Source organism: Schistocerca piceifrons, chromosome 4 (genome assembly GCF_021461385.2).
Source record: "Schistocerca piceifrons isolate TAMUIC-IGC-003096 chromosome 4, iqSchPice1.1, whole genome shotgun sequence".
In the NCBI taxonomy this organism is placed as follows: domain Eukaryota; kingdom Metazoa; phylum Arthropoda; class Insecta; order Orthoptera; family Acrididae; genus Schistocerca; species Schistocerca piceifrons.
Genome location: NC_060141.1, coordinates 540,104,293 through 540,116,823, shown reverse-complemented (window position 1 = coordinate 540,116,823; position 12,531 = coordinate 540,104,293). Strand labels below are relative to the sequence as shown.

The following is a 12,531-nucleotide window of genomic DNA, read 5'->3' as shown; positions in this document are numbered from 1 at the left end:
CAAAGCTCTGGACACAACCGAACTTCTCCACTGCCTCAGAGTGCACTTGTGCTGGCCAACGTTCCATACTGAACTGAACGGTATACTTACGTATGGGACCGATTAGATGCAGATAGTGCGAACACACATACATTTCGCCAGGGTGACTAATTGAAACAGTCATATTTCTCTTGGGCCACCCCATATAAGCAAGGGGTACAGCCATCTGTGAAAGATGTAATAGCCCCAGAGCTCCCCGTCTGTATAAAATATTTTGTGAGGATATGGCAGTAGCTAAATGAGGCAGTCCATTCGATCTTTGTACTAAACATTAGCGGCACATCGAGTACAGAAATGTACGCGGTCCAGTAGCATTAACGTGAGTGGCCTATGTTCGACGTCGGCGTGCAACAACCACACACTGAAAGTACACTCATGCTCATAAATTAAGGATAATGCTGATACATGGTGAAACAACGCTCTGGTGGGCGGTTTGCGGGTTTAAATCACCGCGGGGTATGACCATGCGGTGCATTTGACCTGCGGTCGTCGCATGGTGGCGCTGGCAGCAGTCCACATACGCAAAGGTGTGTTGGTGCATGTCAGAGTACGGTGCAGCTAGTAAGTGTACAGACGTTTTCAGACGTGCTAATGGTGACTGTGTGTTGAAAATGGCTCAAATAACACATACTGATGACGTTGTGAGGGGTAGAATACTAGGGCGACTGGAGGCTCGTCAAACACAGCAGATCGTAACACGGGCCCTCCGTGTGCCACAAAGTCTCATCTCAAGATTATGGCAACGATTCCAGCAGACAGGAAACGTGTCCAGGCGCTACAGTACGGGACGTCCACAGTGTACAACACCACAAGAAGACCGATATCTCACCATCAGTGCCTGCAGACTGTCACGGAGTACTGCAGGTAGCCTTGCTCGGGACCTTACCGCAGCCACTGGAACAGTTGTCTCCAGACACACAGTCTACAGACGACTGAACAGACATGGTTTATTCGCCCAAAGACCTGCAAGGTGCATTCCATTGACCCCTGGTCACAGGAGCGCCCGTAAAGCCTGGTGTCAAGAAGAGAGTACATGCTCACTGGAACAATGGTCCCAGGTTATTTTCACGGACGAGCCCAGGTATGGTCTGACCAGTGATTCTTGCCGGGTTTTCATCTGGCGTGAACCAGGAACCAGATACCAACCCCTTAATGTCCTCGAAAGGGAACTGTATGGAGGTCGTGGTTTGATGGTGTGTGGTGGGATTATGATTGGGTGCACGTACACTCCATGTCTTTGACAGAGAAACTGTGACAGTTCAGGTGTATGGGGACGTCATTTTGCACCAGTACGTCCGGCTTTTCATGGGTGCAGTGGGTCCCACCTTCCTCCTGATGGATGACAACGCACAGCCCCACCGAGCTGTCATCATGGAGGAGTACCTTGGAACAGAAGATATCAGGCGAATGGAGTGGCCTTCCTTTCATCCAGATCCAAACCCAATCGGGCACGTCTGGGATGCTCTCGTCGACGTATCACTGCACGTCTAGGACACTTCAGGAGCTCCGACAGGCACTGGTGCAAGAATGGGAGGCTATACCCCAGCAGCTGCTCGACCACCTACTCCATAGTATGCCAACCCGTTGTGTGGCCTGTGTACCTGTGCATGGTGATAATATCCCATATTGATGTCGGGGTACATGCGCAGGAAACAGTGGCGTTTTGTAGCACATGGGATCGGGACGGTTTTCTCAACTTATCATGAATACCATGGACTTACAGATCTGTGTCGTGTGTTTCCCCTATGTGTCTATGCTGTTAGCGCCAGGTTTGTGCAGTGCCACGTTGTGTGGCACCACAATCTACAATCATTCTTAATTTATGAGCATGGGTGTAGGTGACAGCACTAGCAGTGGAGGAAATATAAAGCGTGTCGGGAGGACGCTGAAAACTGTGCAGTCGCTGTCGTAATGTGGGAAGGGATCGATTTATCTGACGTCCGAAAGGATATGCTCGTTGGCTTTTGGTCCAAGAAATGGCTAAGTTTTTAAACTGTTCGCGTACCGCCGTGGATAAAATATAACGGAATATGGCAAAATGGTGCTATCCAAAACCGGTACCGAGGCAACTGTGGGCACCACGGGCCACAAACTACAGGGGTGGACAACGGCTGGGGAGATGTGTACGGGCAAACAGAAGTACAACTGTTGAGCAACTGACCACCCAGATGAACGAAGGGGCTGCAAGCAGTGTCTGCTCAAAGACCGTTCAGCGAACGTTGCTGGTTAATGCATCTACGCAGACCGCTGTTCATCAGTGACCAAGGCTCGAATTTGCACAGCAGTGCTGTAAACAGACGTCCACTGGGTGGCGACCGATGGCCTATCCAGATGAATCACGTTTTACGCTCCATTCGCGGGTATGGCGTGAAACGTCTGACAGCCCACACAAAAGCTGGATAAGGGAGCGTTATGGTCTGGGAAACGTTTTAGCGGCTTTCCATGGGTGACCTCGTCATTCTGGAAGGCACAATGGGTCAAGACAAGTATGCATGTCACACAAACTGCATGCTCACTCCTACATCCAGTTTGTTTCTCCTCGGCACGATGGCATCTACCAGCACGACAGTGCAACGACACACACAGCTCCTGCAGTGTACGTCCGTGGTTCGAGGAGCGCCAGGATGACTTCACCGTACTAATCTGGCCACCAAACTCCCTAGATTGAAAGCCGACAGAGAATCTGTGGAACTGCCTCCACTGAGCTGTACGTACCGCGGATCCTCAACCGATAAACTTCACGCAATTGGTGACGGCACTGGAGTCGCCATGGCTTCACATCAACGGCAGTATCTCAAGAACCTCACTGATTCTCTTTCTGCACGTCTCGCCCTGCAAAAGGCTGTTATTCGGGGCTTTTGACACGTGGTCCCATTACTGTGATTGGAAAATGTAGAAAAATCTGCTGTTGCCCAACACAGACTTTTAAACAAGCACAAAATCTTGTTACAGCACTGCAAGCTTCTGGAAGTCTAATCGTCAAGGAGGCTGCGGGAAATTAAAATGTGAATCAACAATTTCAGCAGAATTTGAAACAATCGTCGATCGTAACGTACCACTGCGTCCAAGCCCTTTAGGAAATCTTTGAAAACGTAACCTGCCTGTTCGCCTAAATATACTGAATGACAGATGTGTGGAGAAAAGAGAGCTGAGTGTTTTTCCCAGAGACGGAAGAATATGGCGCTATTCACACAGGACCGAAAAAAGAAGAGAAAGCAGAAGTGAGAAGTCGTCAGGGATATTTCATATGCAGGGTCGCTGAACAGCAAATACGGTTATGTAAAGAGGCAGGCGTACCTCTTTGCTGAAGTAGGCATCGGCCTTGGCGATGTTGGTGGCGAGCGCTCCACGGACTGTCTTGTCCATGTAGCCAGCCTGGTACAGTCCGTACGGATTGAAGAGCATCTTGTGCGTCTCCACAAACTCCTCACTGTTCGTCTCGTTCGCCAACATCTTCATGAGTCCCTGTATCATTGGAAAGTAGCGTCAGGTGCCACATTGCTAGGCACTAGTTCAACAAACTACACGAATGTTAGATGAAGCAATCAGATGGTTGTACCATGTCCTTCTCCTCGCTTCCAGCCACACTAGTTGCTCTGCAGATAGAAGAACTGAGCTGTGCATCTAGAAGCAGGCAGACGAGTACTGAGTGCTAGCAATACTCGTGTACAGACAGAAAACTGCGGTTCCTGTCACTCAAGAATCTGTCAGTCTACACGGTAAAAATGACCAGTCATTTAGTGACCCATCATTCATAGAAGCATCATAATGGCATAGCTTATCTACTGCGAAGGAGACACGTGATTGACAAATGTAACAAAAACTGAGATGCCCATTTGACCTTAGTCTGCTAGAGAAATAACTCGTTGGCTTGCTAGTAGATACAGGCACTCAACGTCGAACAAGTAAAGTCAGTATGCAAACAGCATGTTTCTCACAATGGTACATGGCTGCTATAAATGATTCATTCATCTTCGAAGCTGTATATTTTGCAAAGTGTTACATGTACAACTATGACTGGTGCGTGAACAGAATCGTAAACTCACTAAGTCTGCATTTTTACACTCTACAAATGTTTTGCGACCGCCCCTCTCGTCACGTGAAACACGTCCCATGACTGGTGCGTGAACAGAATCGTAAACTCACTAAGTCTGCATTTTACACTCTACAAATGTTTTGCGACCGCCCCTCTCGTCACGTGAAACACGTCCCATCGGCAGTAAACTTCGTTCCGTGCCTTATGTAGCAACATCCATCCAGAGATGCGGAAGTTCGTCGTTTAGCTAGCGACGAACATCGATTTTCCCGTGACGGGCTGCCCCGTCTTGTTGGACGATGAATTACTCGGAATCAGAACTCAGTTCTGCAAACAACAACTGCAACGCATCAAGGTAAGAGGTTCCTGTCACCGTCTTGTCACAGAAGAAAAACGGCCTACAGAGCTTCGTCTGTGACACTGCTCAGGAAACGTTAACCTTCGTCGAATCTGGTTCATGACCGACAATTTCATGAAGATTTCCAGTGTCCTATACTCTCACATTGTGGCGATTAATGGAAGGTGGATTGGTAGCTGAGTATCAGCTTGCAGGCGAAATGTTCACTCTCAAGTGCTTGCTGCATTGCAATGCAAAATTAAAGGAGCCGACCATACTCTTCCGATTTTATCTTTTGCATGAACTGCAGACGGTACTGTCTGAAATGTAAACGGCCGCCGAAAAATTTTCCACTCAGTTTGATGCAATACTCCAAGTTGGTTGCTTGCGTGGACTGTTGATTTCTTTGGATTGTGTACGAACTTTTAACTCATTCCCTACACGGTTGCATCTAGCACATTTGGTCGACCGGTACTTTTCTGTTTATAGAGGCAACCAGTGTCTCTAAACTGCCGATACGAACGCACAACGCTGTGTTACATGGCGGTTCTTTTCCATAATTGCTTCCCTACGCACTCTGAACCCTTGTAACAGATAAACATCTGGTGTATTTCCATACACAAAATATTTTTTCTTTTGTCAAGGCACCGCTCTCCTAACGCCAACTAGTAGGCACAATGCAAACTTGGTGAGTTTACGGTTCTGTTCATGTTCATTGGAAAATATACGAATGAATCATTTATAGTAGCCCTGTATACATGATCATCTGAGGGAAACAAATATAAGGCATTTGCAGTCCAAATAAGAACTATTCAGGCTCCGAACTCCTGGGCAGATTAAAAGAATGTGCAGCACTGAGACTCGAACCTGCGATCTTCGCCTTTGGTTGGAAGTGTTCTACCGACTTTGCTCTCCAAGCATGACTCAACACTCGCCCTCACACCTTTACTTTTCCAAGATCTTCATTGTCATAAACAAGAACTAAGAGACAGTAAGTTCCTTAGAAGAGTAAGCAATCAGGTTATTCATGCACTTAGAGACGGCTGAGGTATTCATACTGTCAGCACTTTTCATTCTCATCGAAGCACAGAATTTCTGTGGTCCAAACCAAGACAAAACCAGCTACAATGAAGTACTTACTGGGTATTCAGAGCTTAAAAAATAGTCAATACAGTCGTGCAGGTTTAAAATTTCTTCATATAACAATAAATAAAATAACGTTAGCTTCACACGGTTCCTTCTATTATCACAAAAGGAGAACGAGATTAAATGAATTTTATCCATAGCGGATGCTGTCGAACTCCGTGACTGTTCCTTTATAGGGTGTAGAAAAATATCCGCTACCAGTCACAATAAAAGGTTATTTATTTGTCGCACGACCGGTTTAGGGCTCGCGCGCATCCTCAGGTGTCTATGCATTCATGTACATGTTTATACTGCTGGAGATCACTGTATAAATACAAAAAAATTATTTACAAACCTACATGTTTCTGTATGAGCAACATCTTTGCATCTGCTACGTCTAAGTTCTTTGACGACAGCCCTCATGTTTGTATGCAAACATAGTGTATTTCACGCGTGCACATCGTAATAGTGAAACATACAGCTAAACTTGGTAAAACTGAAATATGGACGTATAAATGATAATAAGTGTGTAACTAAAAGGCAAAACTGTCACCACAGCGCAACTATAATAATGGCGCTCCATCTTTTGTAAGTACAGATATATTTTCGTCAAATGCTGCCCTGCCACTTACAATTATCCCACTTGTATCTGTGCAGTCACCAGCAAATAATTTTTTTTTTTTTGGTATTTATACAGTGATATCCAGCAGTATAAACATGTACATGAATGTATAAACACCGGAGGATGGGCGCGAGCCCGAAACCGGTCGTGTGACAAATAAATAACCTTTTATTGAGACTGGTAGCAGATATTTTTCTACGCCCTAAAAAGGAGATTAGTCCCATGATGACGCCCCCTGTAAGAAATCGTCACAATACTGCTACTACTGTCGAAAATTATCGCACACAGTGAGGTTTTCCAAAGGCACACCATCTGCATGTGTTCAGTCTCATAGCTGTAAGAGCTAGCTAGCTATTCGGGCCCTGGAGTTACCATTACATACACTCTATGGTGCCACAGGTGTGATCAACAGATGAGGCTGGAGCTTCTCGGCAATTAGATTACTTTGCATTAGAAACTTGTCGCATAGCGCATAAGTAGTTTTATTATGTCTGGACCAAATCGACAGGGAACATAGACAAGATACTATGAATTGCAATGTGGAGTAGCTATGAAAGGCAATATCTCCACCATCCATTAAGAGTATAGTTAAATGACTGCGCGATTAAATCAAAGATGTAGAATTTTGTCTGCTAGATTGCTAGGTTTTCAGGTCTAGCAGTGCTTTCTGAATGTGAAAGAAACAAGTAACGCCGTGATCGGATTCACATTAAAAGATAAGCTCTCCTACAACTGCATAGGTGAGCTGTTGTGAAAAAGGCAAGTGGTTTCTGCCTCTAAATATTACGTCCCTTGAAAAATAATGATGTGTTTTTTACTTTTATTTAATCATGATATAAGACCTGAAAACCCGGGAACGTATACTATACAACGTGATTCAAAATTGCTGTTGTATGTTTCTAGAGTTTGTAGAGGGGCTTGGTAAATGAAGTTCTGATAAGGAACCCACGTCCAGAAGTAAAATCACTTTGAGGACCGGATCACTTTCAAATCTCCCGCCTCACAGTACGCACAAAGCAGGGACAAAGAGCTCTGACTTGCGTGTTGTAGGAAGGTATGGCATGGACATTGTTTCGCGTACATGTCCTCGGGTTCTCTTCTACGTGGCGAAGGACGTCCTCTTCAAAGCTTAGAATGCAGCGCATTCGTGGAGCACCACAGCCAACCCTCCTAGTTTCGAACATTAGAAGTGATCCTAAGTTCAAACTGATTTTACATCCAAGCGGTACACTTCTGGACATAGTTTCCTTTTATCAGAACTTCATCTATCAAGTCCACTCTACAATCCCCAGAAGCCTGTAATAGTTATTTTGAATCGCCCTATGTTGTGGTCAAACGTCCCGTGAATTCACAAAAAAAGATGAAGTTTCGGAAGTTTCAGCACGAACAGTTTCCTCTTCATTGCTATAGAACAGTGATAAGCGTGATAGACCTTTCTGATCATCACTGTTTGGAATTCCCCTTTGTTAAATGTTGGGAGAAATATTTTTTATGGTTCTCAATAAAATACAAGATACGAAATAACTGTTCCCTTAGCGTAAGACCTAAACCACCAGCTAGCTTCACAAAGGGTGAGGCGGTGGTGGTTGGGGGCAGGGGGGCGCAACACGAATCAAATTCGCCCTTCAGTTTTACAATGTTTAGTGTGGTAGAACTGCCAGGCTGATTGTTGTTTTGAAATTGTTTGAGCATCTTCGCGTCAGGAAGACAATACCCAGAAATAAATTACGGACTTGGCACAAGGTAACGTTCTCCTTAGACTAAGTTGGTATTGTTGAGTCCGGAAAGGCATCCAATCACAGAAACAAATGACTGGTGCACGATAACGATCGTTCTAGTCTTCTTTCTATAGCTGATATAGGAAATAATAAGTTCATCGGAAAAAAGGCTAGAAGCGGTGTTACACAGTTGTATTGTGATGTCTAGAATGAACCTTTCACTCTGAAGAGGAGTGTGAGCTGATATGAAACTGTGTGCGGGACTGGAAGTCGAACCCAGTACCACGGGCAGCTTCTAGAGCACGTGCCCGCAAAAGGCAAAGGTCCCGGGTTCGAGTCTCGGTCCGGCACACAGTTTCAATCTGCCAGGAAGTTTCATATCAGCTCACACTACGCTGCAGAGCGAAAGACTCATTCTGAAACAATTCTCCAAGCTGTGGCTAAGCCATGTCTCCAGAATATCCTTTCTTGCAGGGGTGGTAGTGCTGCAGCAGAACTTCTGTCAAGTCTGGAAGGTAGCAGATCAGGCGCTGACGGAAGTAAAACTGTGAGGACGAGATGTGAGTCGTGCTCGTGGATCGAACCCAGAACCTCGGGTAGCTGCGTTGGTAGTGTACTTCCCTGCGAATGACAGGTCCTGGGTTCGAGTTCCAGTCCGGCACACATTTTTAATTTTCCAGGAAGTTCCATACCGTTTTTTATCTGGTGTTCTAACGTACATTATACGAGATACAATACAGGTATTATTATTTCTCTGGTTGTTCTGACTCTTTTAGCACGAAAATATGTTAATGGAAGTTTGTATGAAGAAATTGCTCGTCGTCCCTATAAGCGAACAGAGGTCAGTTCGGTGAGGTCCACTTACCGGGATGAGCGTGTGTGCGAACCGGAAGGCGGCTGCCGCGAAGCTGTTGGCGATGGTCGCGTCGACGGTTGCGTCGTACTTGTTGTAATAGCCAGCCGCCTGCGGGCGCAGACTCAGCCGGTCAGTAATCACGTCCCCTGCAACCAGACTCGAGCTGTGTATAACGCACCAGGCTCAGCACTAACGTGAAACTGTTCTCCCGACATCTGTTGATGAATTTAACAACACGGCGACTGACGAAGAGTCAGAATTAGCGATCTTATTCGTATTAACAAAAACGATATTCATGTAATTCACCCTGTTTCTTCTTGTTCGTTAGTTTCCAAACATGTTTTGGTACTGTACACCAGAATCAGTGAGTTCCTCTTTAACATTTGTTATCCTATCACTCAGCTGCGTGTGATATTATATTGATAATTATCACTTAAGGTCAGATAATTACAACTGAATAAAAAAATTTCGTGTTTCACGTCTTTCGCTTTCATTATTTGAAAGGCTTCATCAGTGGTTCAAAATAAGTACGTACTTGTGTTTGTACTACAATATTTTGTTTTACATATTAGGACATTGTTAAGTGACGTTTGTTTACAATATGTATAAATGATGTAGTGCGTAACGTTGCAGGCTCCATGAAGTATTTTTGTTCGAAGCAGTTGTCTATAGCAAGGCTGCAGAGGCATTAGACCGTAGTGAACTGTAGGGAGGCCTGTGAAAGATCGATGATTGCTGCCTGACTGGCAGTTGACGCTGAACGTAAATAAATCCAACACATTGTGCATAAGCAGGCGGTAAGTTTGAGTTATCTCGAAAGGAATTACTCTTGAACAGTGTCCGACCCCGAAATATCTGGGAGTGACTCTGGACTGTACCCTTACATATGACAAACACTACCTGAACGAGAAGTAGAAAGTTTCTGCCGCAATTAACAGTTCTGGCACTTTCTGATTTTATGTGACATAATAATAGTTCATAAATTTGTATGCATAGATTGCGTAGATGCCACTCTTGTTCTGATTTTACAACTGTTCTTCTTCTTCTTAGAGACATTAGAAATTTCATTTGCACAGTACTGGGAAAAGAAAACTCATTTACGTGTTTTGTTTCGTATGTTTTTGCCATCTGTTGAATGTTATTCCCAACTACCGAAAATGTATTTGTGATACCTATGATCTGTCCGTGTATTAGTTAGTATGGTTGCGTTTGTGTATGCATCCTGTTCTTTATTTGCATTTTGTGTGCGTGTGTGAATTTCAGTTTCTTGTAGTAGTTTAGTATTTTTGTATGTGTGTACAGATGTCTTTTTATAAATTTCGTTTTTAGCTTATGATTTCTTTTATTAGGTTTATCACAGTGTGTGCATTGATCCGTGTCTGGTCGCTTATGACCGTTTTCTTCCCTACATTGACTTTCTGTATGTGGTAGTTTTCTTGCATTGTGATAAAGCATTTGTTGTGATTATTGATCCTGATGATTCTTATGTCTTGTTCTACATTGGTACGGTGATGGTCCTTGAAGTACTCTGCAACTTAACATTGTTTGTTTCATACTTCTAATACCTGATGTGTCTAAACAAAAAAAAGATTCGCACACACACACACACACACACACACACACACGCACACACACACACACACACACACACACACACACACACACATGCACACATAAAAAGGAAACGGTGTACATACACACGCCTAACAACACTAAAATAAATACCTGTTGATGCAGTGATTAGCGCGCACACTCTTACACGCACACACAGACGAGCGCGCGCGCGTACTTACAGACACAGATATCACAAACAGACATTCCATAAGTTGGTCATAATATTCAACAATTCGGAACAACATCAAAACATAACATGGCGTAAATGAGTATTGATTTCCTTGCGCTATTCAAATTAAATTTTGAATTGCAGTACCGGTACGCAGAAAAAAGAGGTGTAAAAGCGGAACAAGAACACATGCTGAGCATGTATCAAATCTATAAGTACAAATTCTAACTACTATTCCGTCAGAGAAAATCCGAAGGTGCCAGAATTGTTTCTAACCTGAATCCACAATGTCTAACACGAAATAGTATAAAGACAACTATATTTTTTTTAAAGGCCGATGATGAAGCCTTTCAAAGCCTAAAAGCGAAACGCGTATAGGACGAAAAGTTTCCGTTATTCAGTTGTAATTAGACGGACCTAAAGTAATAGTCATCAAGGTTCTTTCTGTTATGAGGGACCCTGTCTCAGCAGAGGATAAACCGAATCAGTACAAGCCTACAGGCCTCAAGGGGTGAATGTCATACTGATAAGTCGTCCATACTGCCAATTTGTTTGAAAATTTGGCACGATTTTGTGGCTATTGAACCAAATCACCTACCGTATCAGCTCGTGATGTCTCCTTACGTTTCCTCGTCCCCTTCTGAGTTTTTTTTTTTATCGGGCAGGGTACTACACTGTCAAAGAAGATATTTACTCTGTTTTTGCACCTCACTGTCCACATGTAACATATTTTTTCAAACGGCGATATGATCTGAAGATGCCCATACAAGCTGAAAACTGGTTAGCAATATAAGTTAATACAGGTGGAACACCCACAAATTTTTGAGTTGCATCTATAGTCTCTGTACTGTCTGCCATCGGGCTCCCCTAAATGGCAGGCAGCACCGCATAACAATCACGCTATGAGGGAAACAAACCAACAGCCAAACAGGCGAAGACCTCCTTGCAGAGGTCTCCGCGACATATCCGGCCACGGATTCCTTCGCCGGGTTTCTATTGGCTCCAGCTCACTATATAGGCCCGGCAGGTCGAAGGCAGACCAGTCTGCGTCCGCTGCTAATGGTAACCACTATAGCAGAGTCTCCGAGAAGATATCACCGAAGCCGCTGTACTGCACCGCCGATCGAAGTACAAGCCGACCGAGAGGAACCACATCTCCGGCTAGATCGACCGACACCTCCGGGATAACAAGGCCGCCCAGCAGTGTTAGTGACGTCACAGTAAGCGGCCCATAGCCGACGCAGCAGTCCACGGACACCTCCGTACAGACGCGCCTGATGCTAACGATCTTCTGTCCGTCGTACAGAAAGGAGCGAACTATAATTCGAACCAACGACCAAATTATATATATTCTTGTAAACAGCATAAAGGTTCACAACGAAATACCGACTACATATAGGGGCAGGAATAGGTTCTAGAACTCCTCTGAAAAGTGTTTATCTTCAGTACCAGAATGAACATCAAATTGTCAGGTTTTCTAAATAGAAAAGCACTTTGTTAGTAACAGACAGCAATAATGAGACTTGCAGTTGGTGATTTCCATGTGGAAAAGGAAATAAGCTGTAGAGAGATTGAAAATGGTAAGTAAAGAGAGCCTCAGCCTTTTGCTCACATTCTTACATGTAATGCACTTGGTTGTTTTTCATTTCCTTACCTTTCATAACGTTTTTAATATTGTTTCAAGAAGTGTATCTTCAATAGCAGAGTGAACTTCAAATTGTCAGACTTTTCTTAAAGGAAAGAGCAGTCCCTTAGTATCACAGTGCAAGACAGAATCTCGTGTTCAGTGATGTCTATGTTAAAAGGAGAATATTTGATATCTATCTTTTGTTTCCATTCCTTATTACTGGGGATACACTTGTAAAAATTCTTGAAAAGAGCTGTCACCGTGAACATATGAGTAAATTCACAATAGTCATGTGTTTTATGAGATAAAGCGAACTCTTGTTACCTTATTGTAAACGAAAGTTGTGAGGGTTTTGCTATGTCTGACACTGTTTAAGATAATTTACTTT

General features: G+C 44.1%; 1 protein-coding gene across 2 annotated transcripts in view; it reads right to left on the bottom strand.

Annotated features, from left to right (window-relative positions):
- LOC124796262 overlaps positions 1–12,531 on the bottom strand; it is a 197,457-nt gene that overhangs the window by 29,440 nt on the left and 155,486 nt on the right. Inside the window, exons 11-12 of one of the 2 annotated variants that reach the window (XM_047260371.1) lie at positions 8,743–8,879; positions 3,337–3,504 (exon numbers count right to left, since the gene is read on the bottom strand). In XM_047260371.1, coding sequence (XP_047116327.1) covers positions 3,337–3,504; positions 8,743–8,879 — 305 coding nt within the window. The remainder of the gene's footprint in view (positions 1–3,336; positions 3,505–8,742; positions 8,880–12,531) is intronic. The other variant, XM_047260372.1, reaches the window with a different exon arrangement.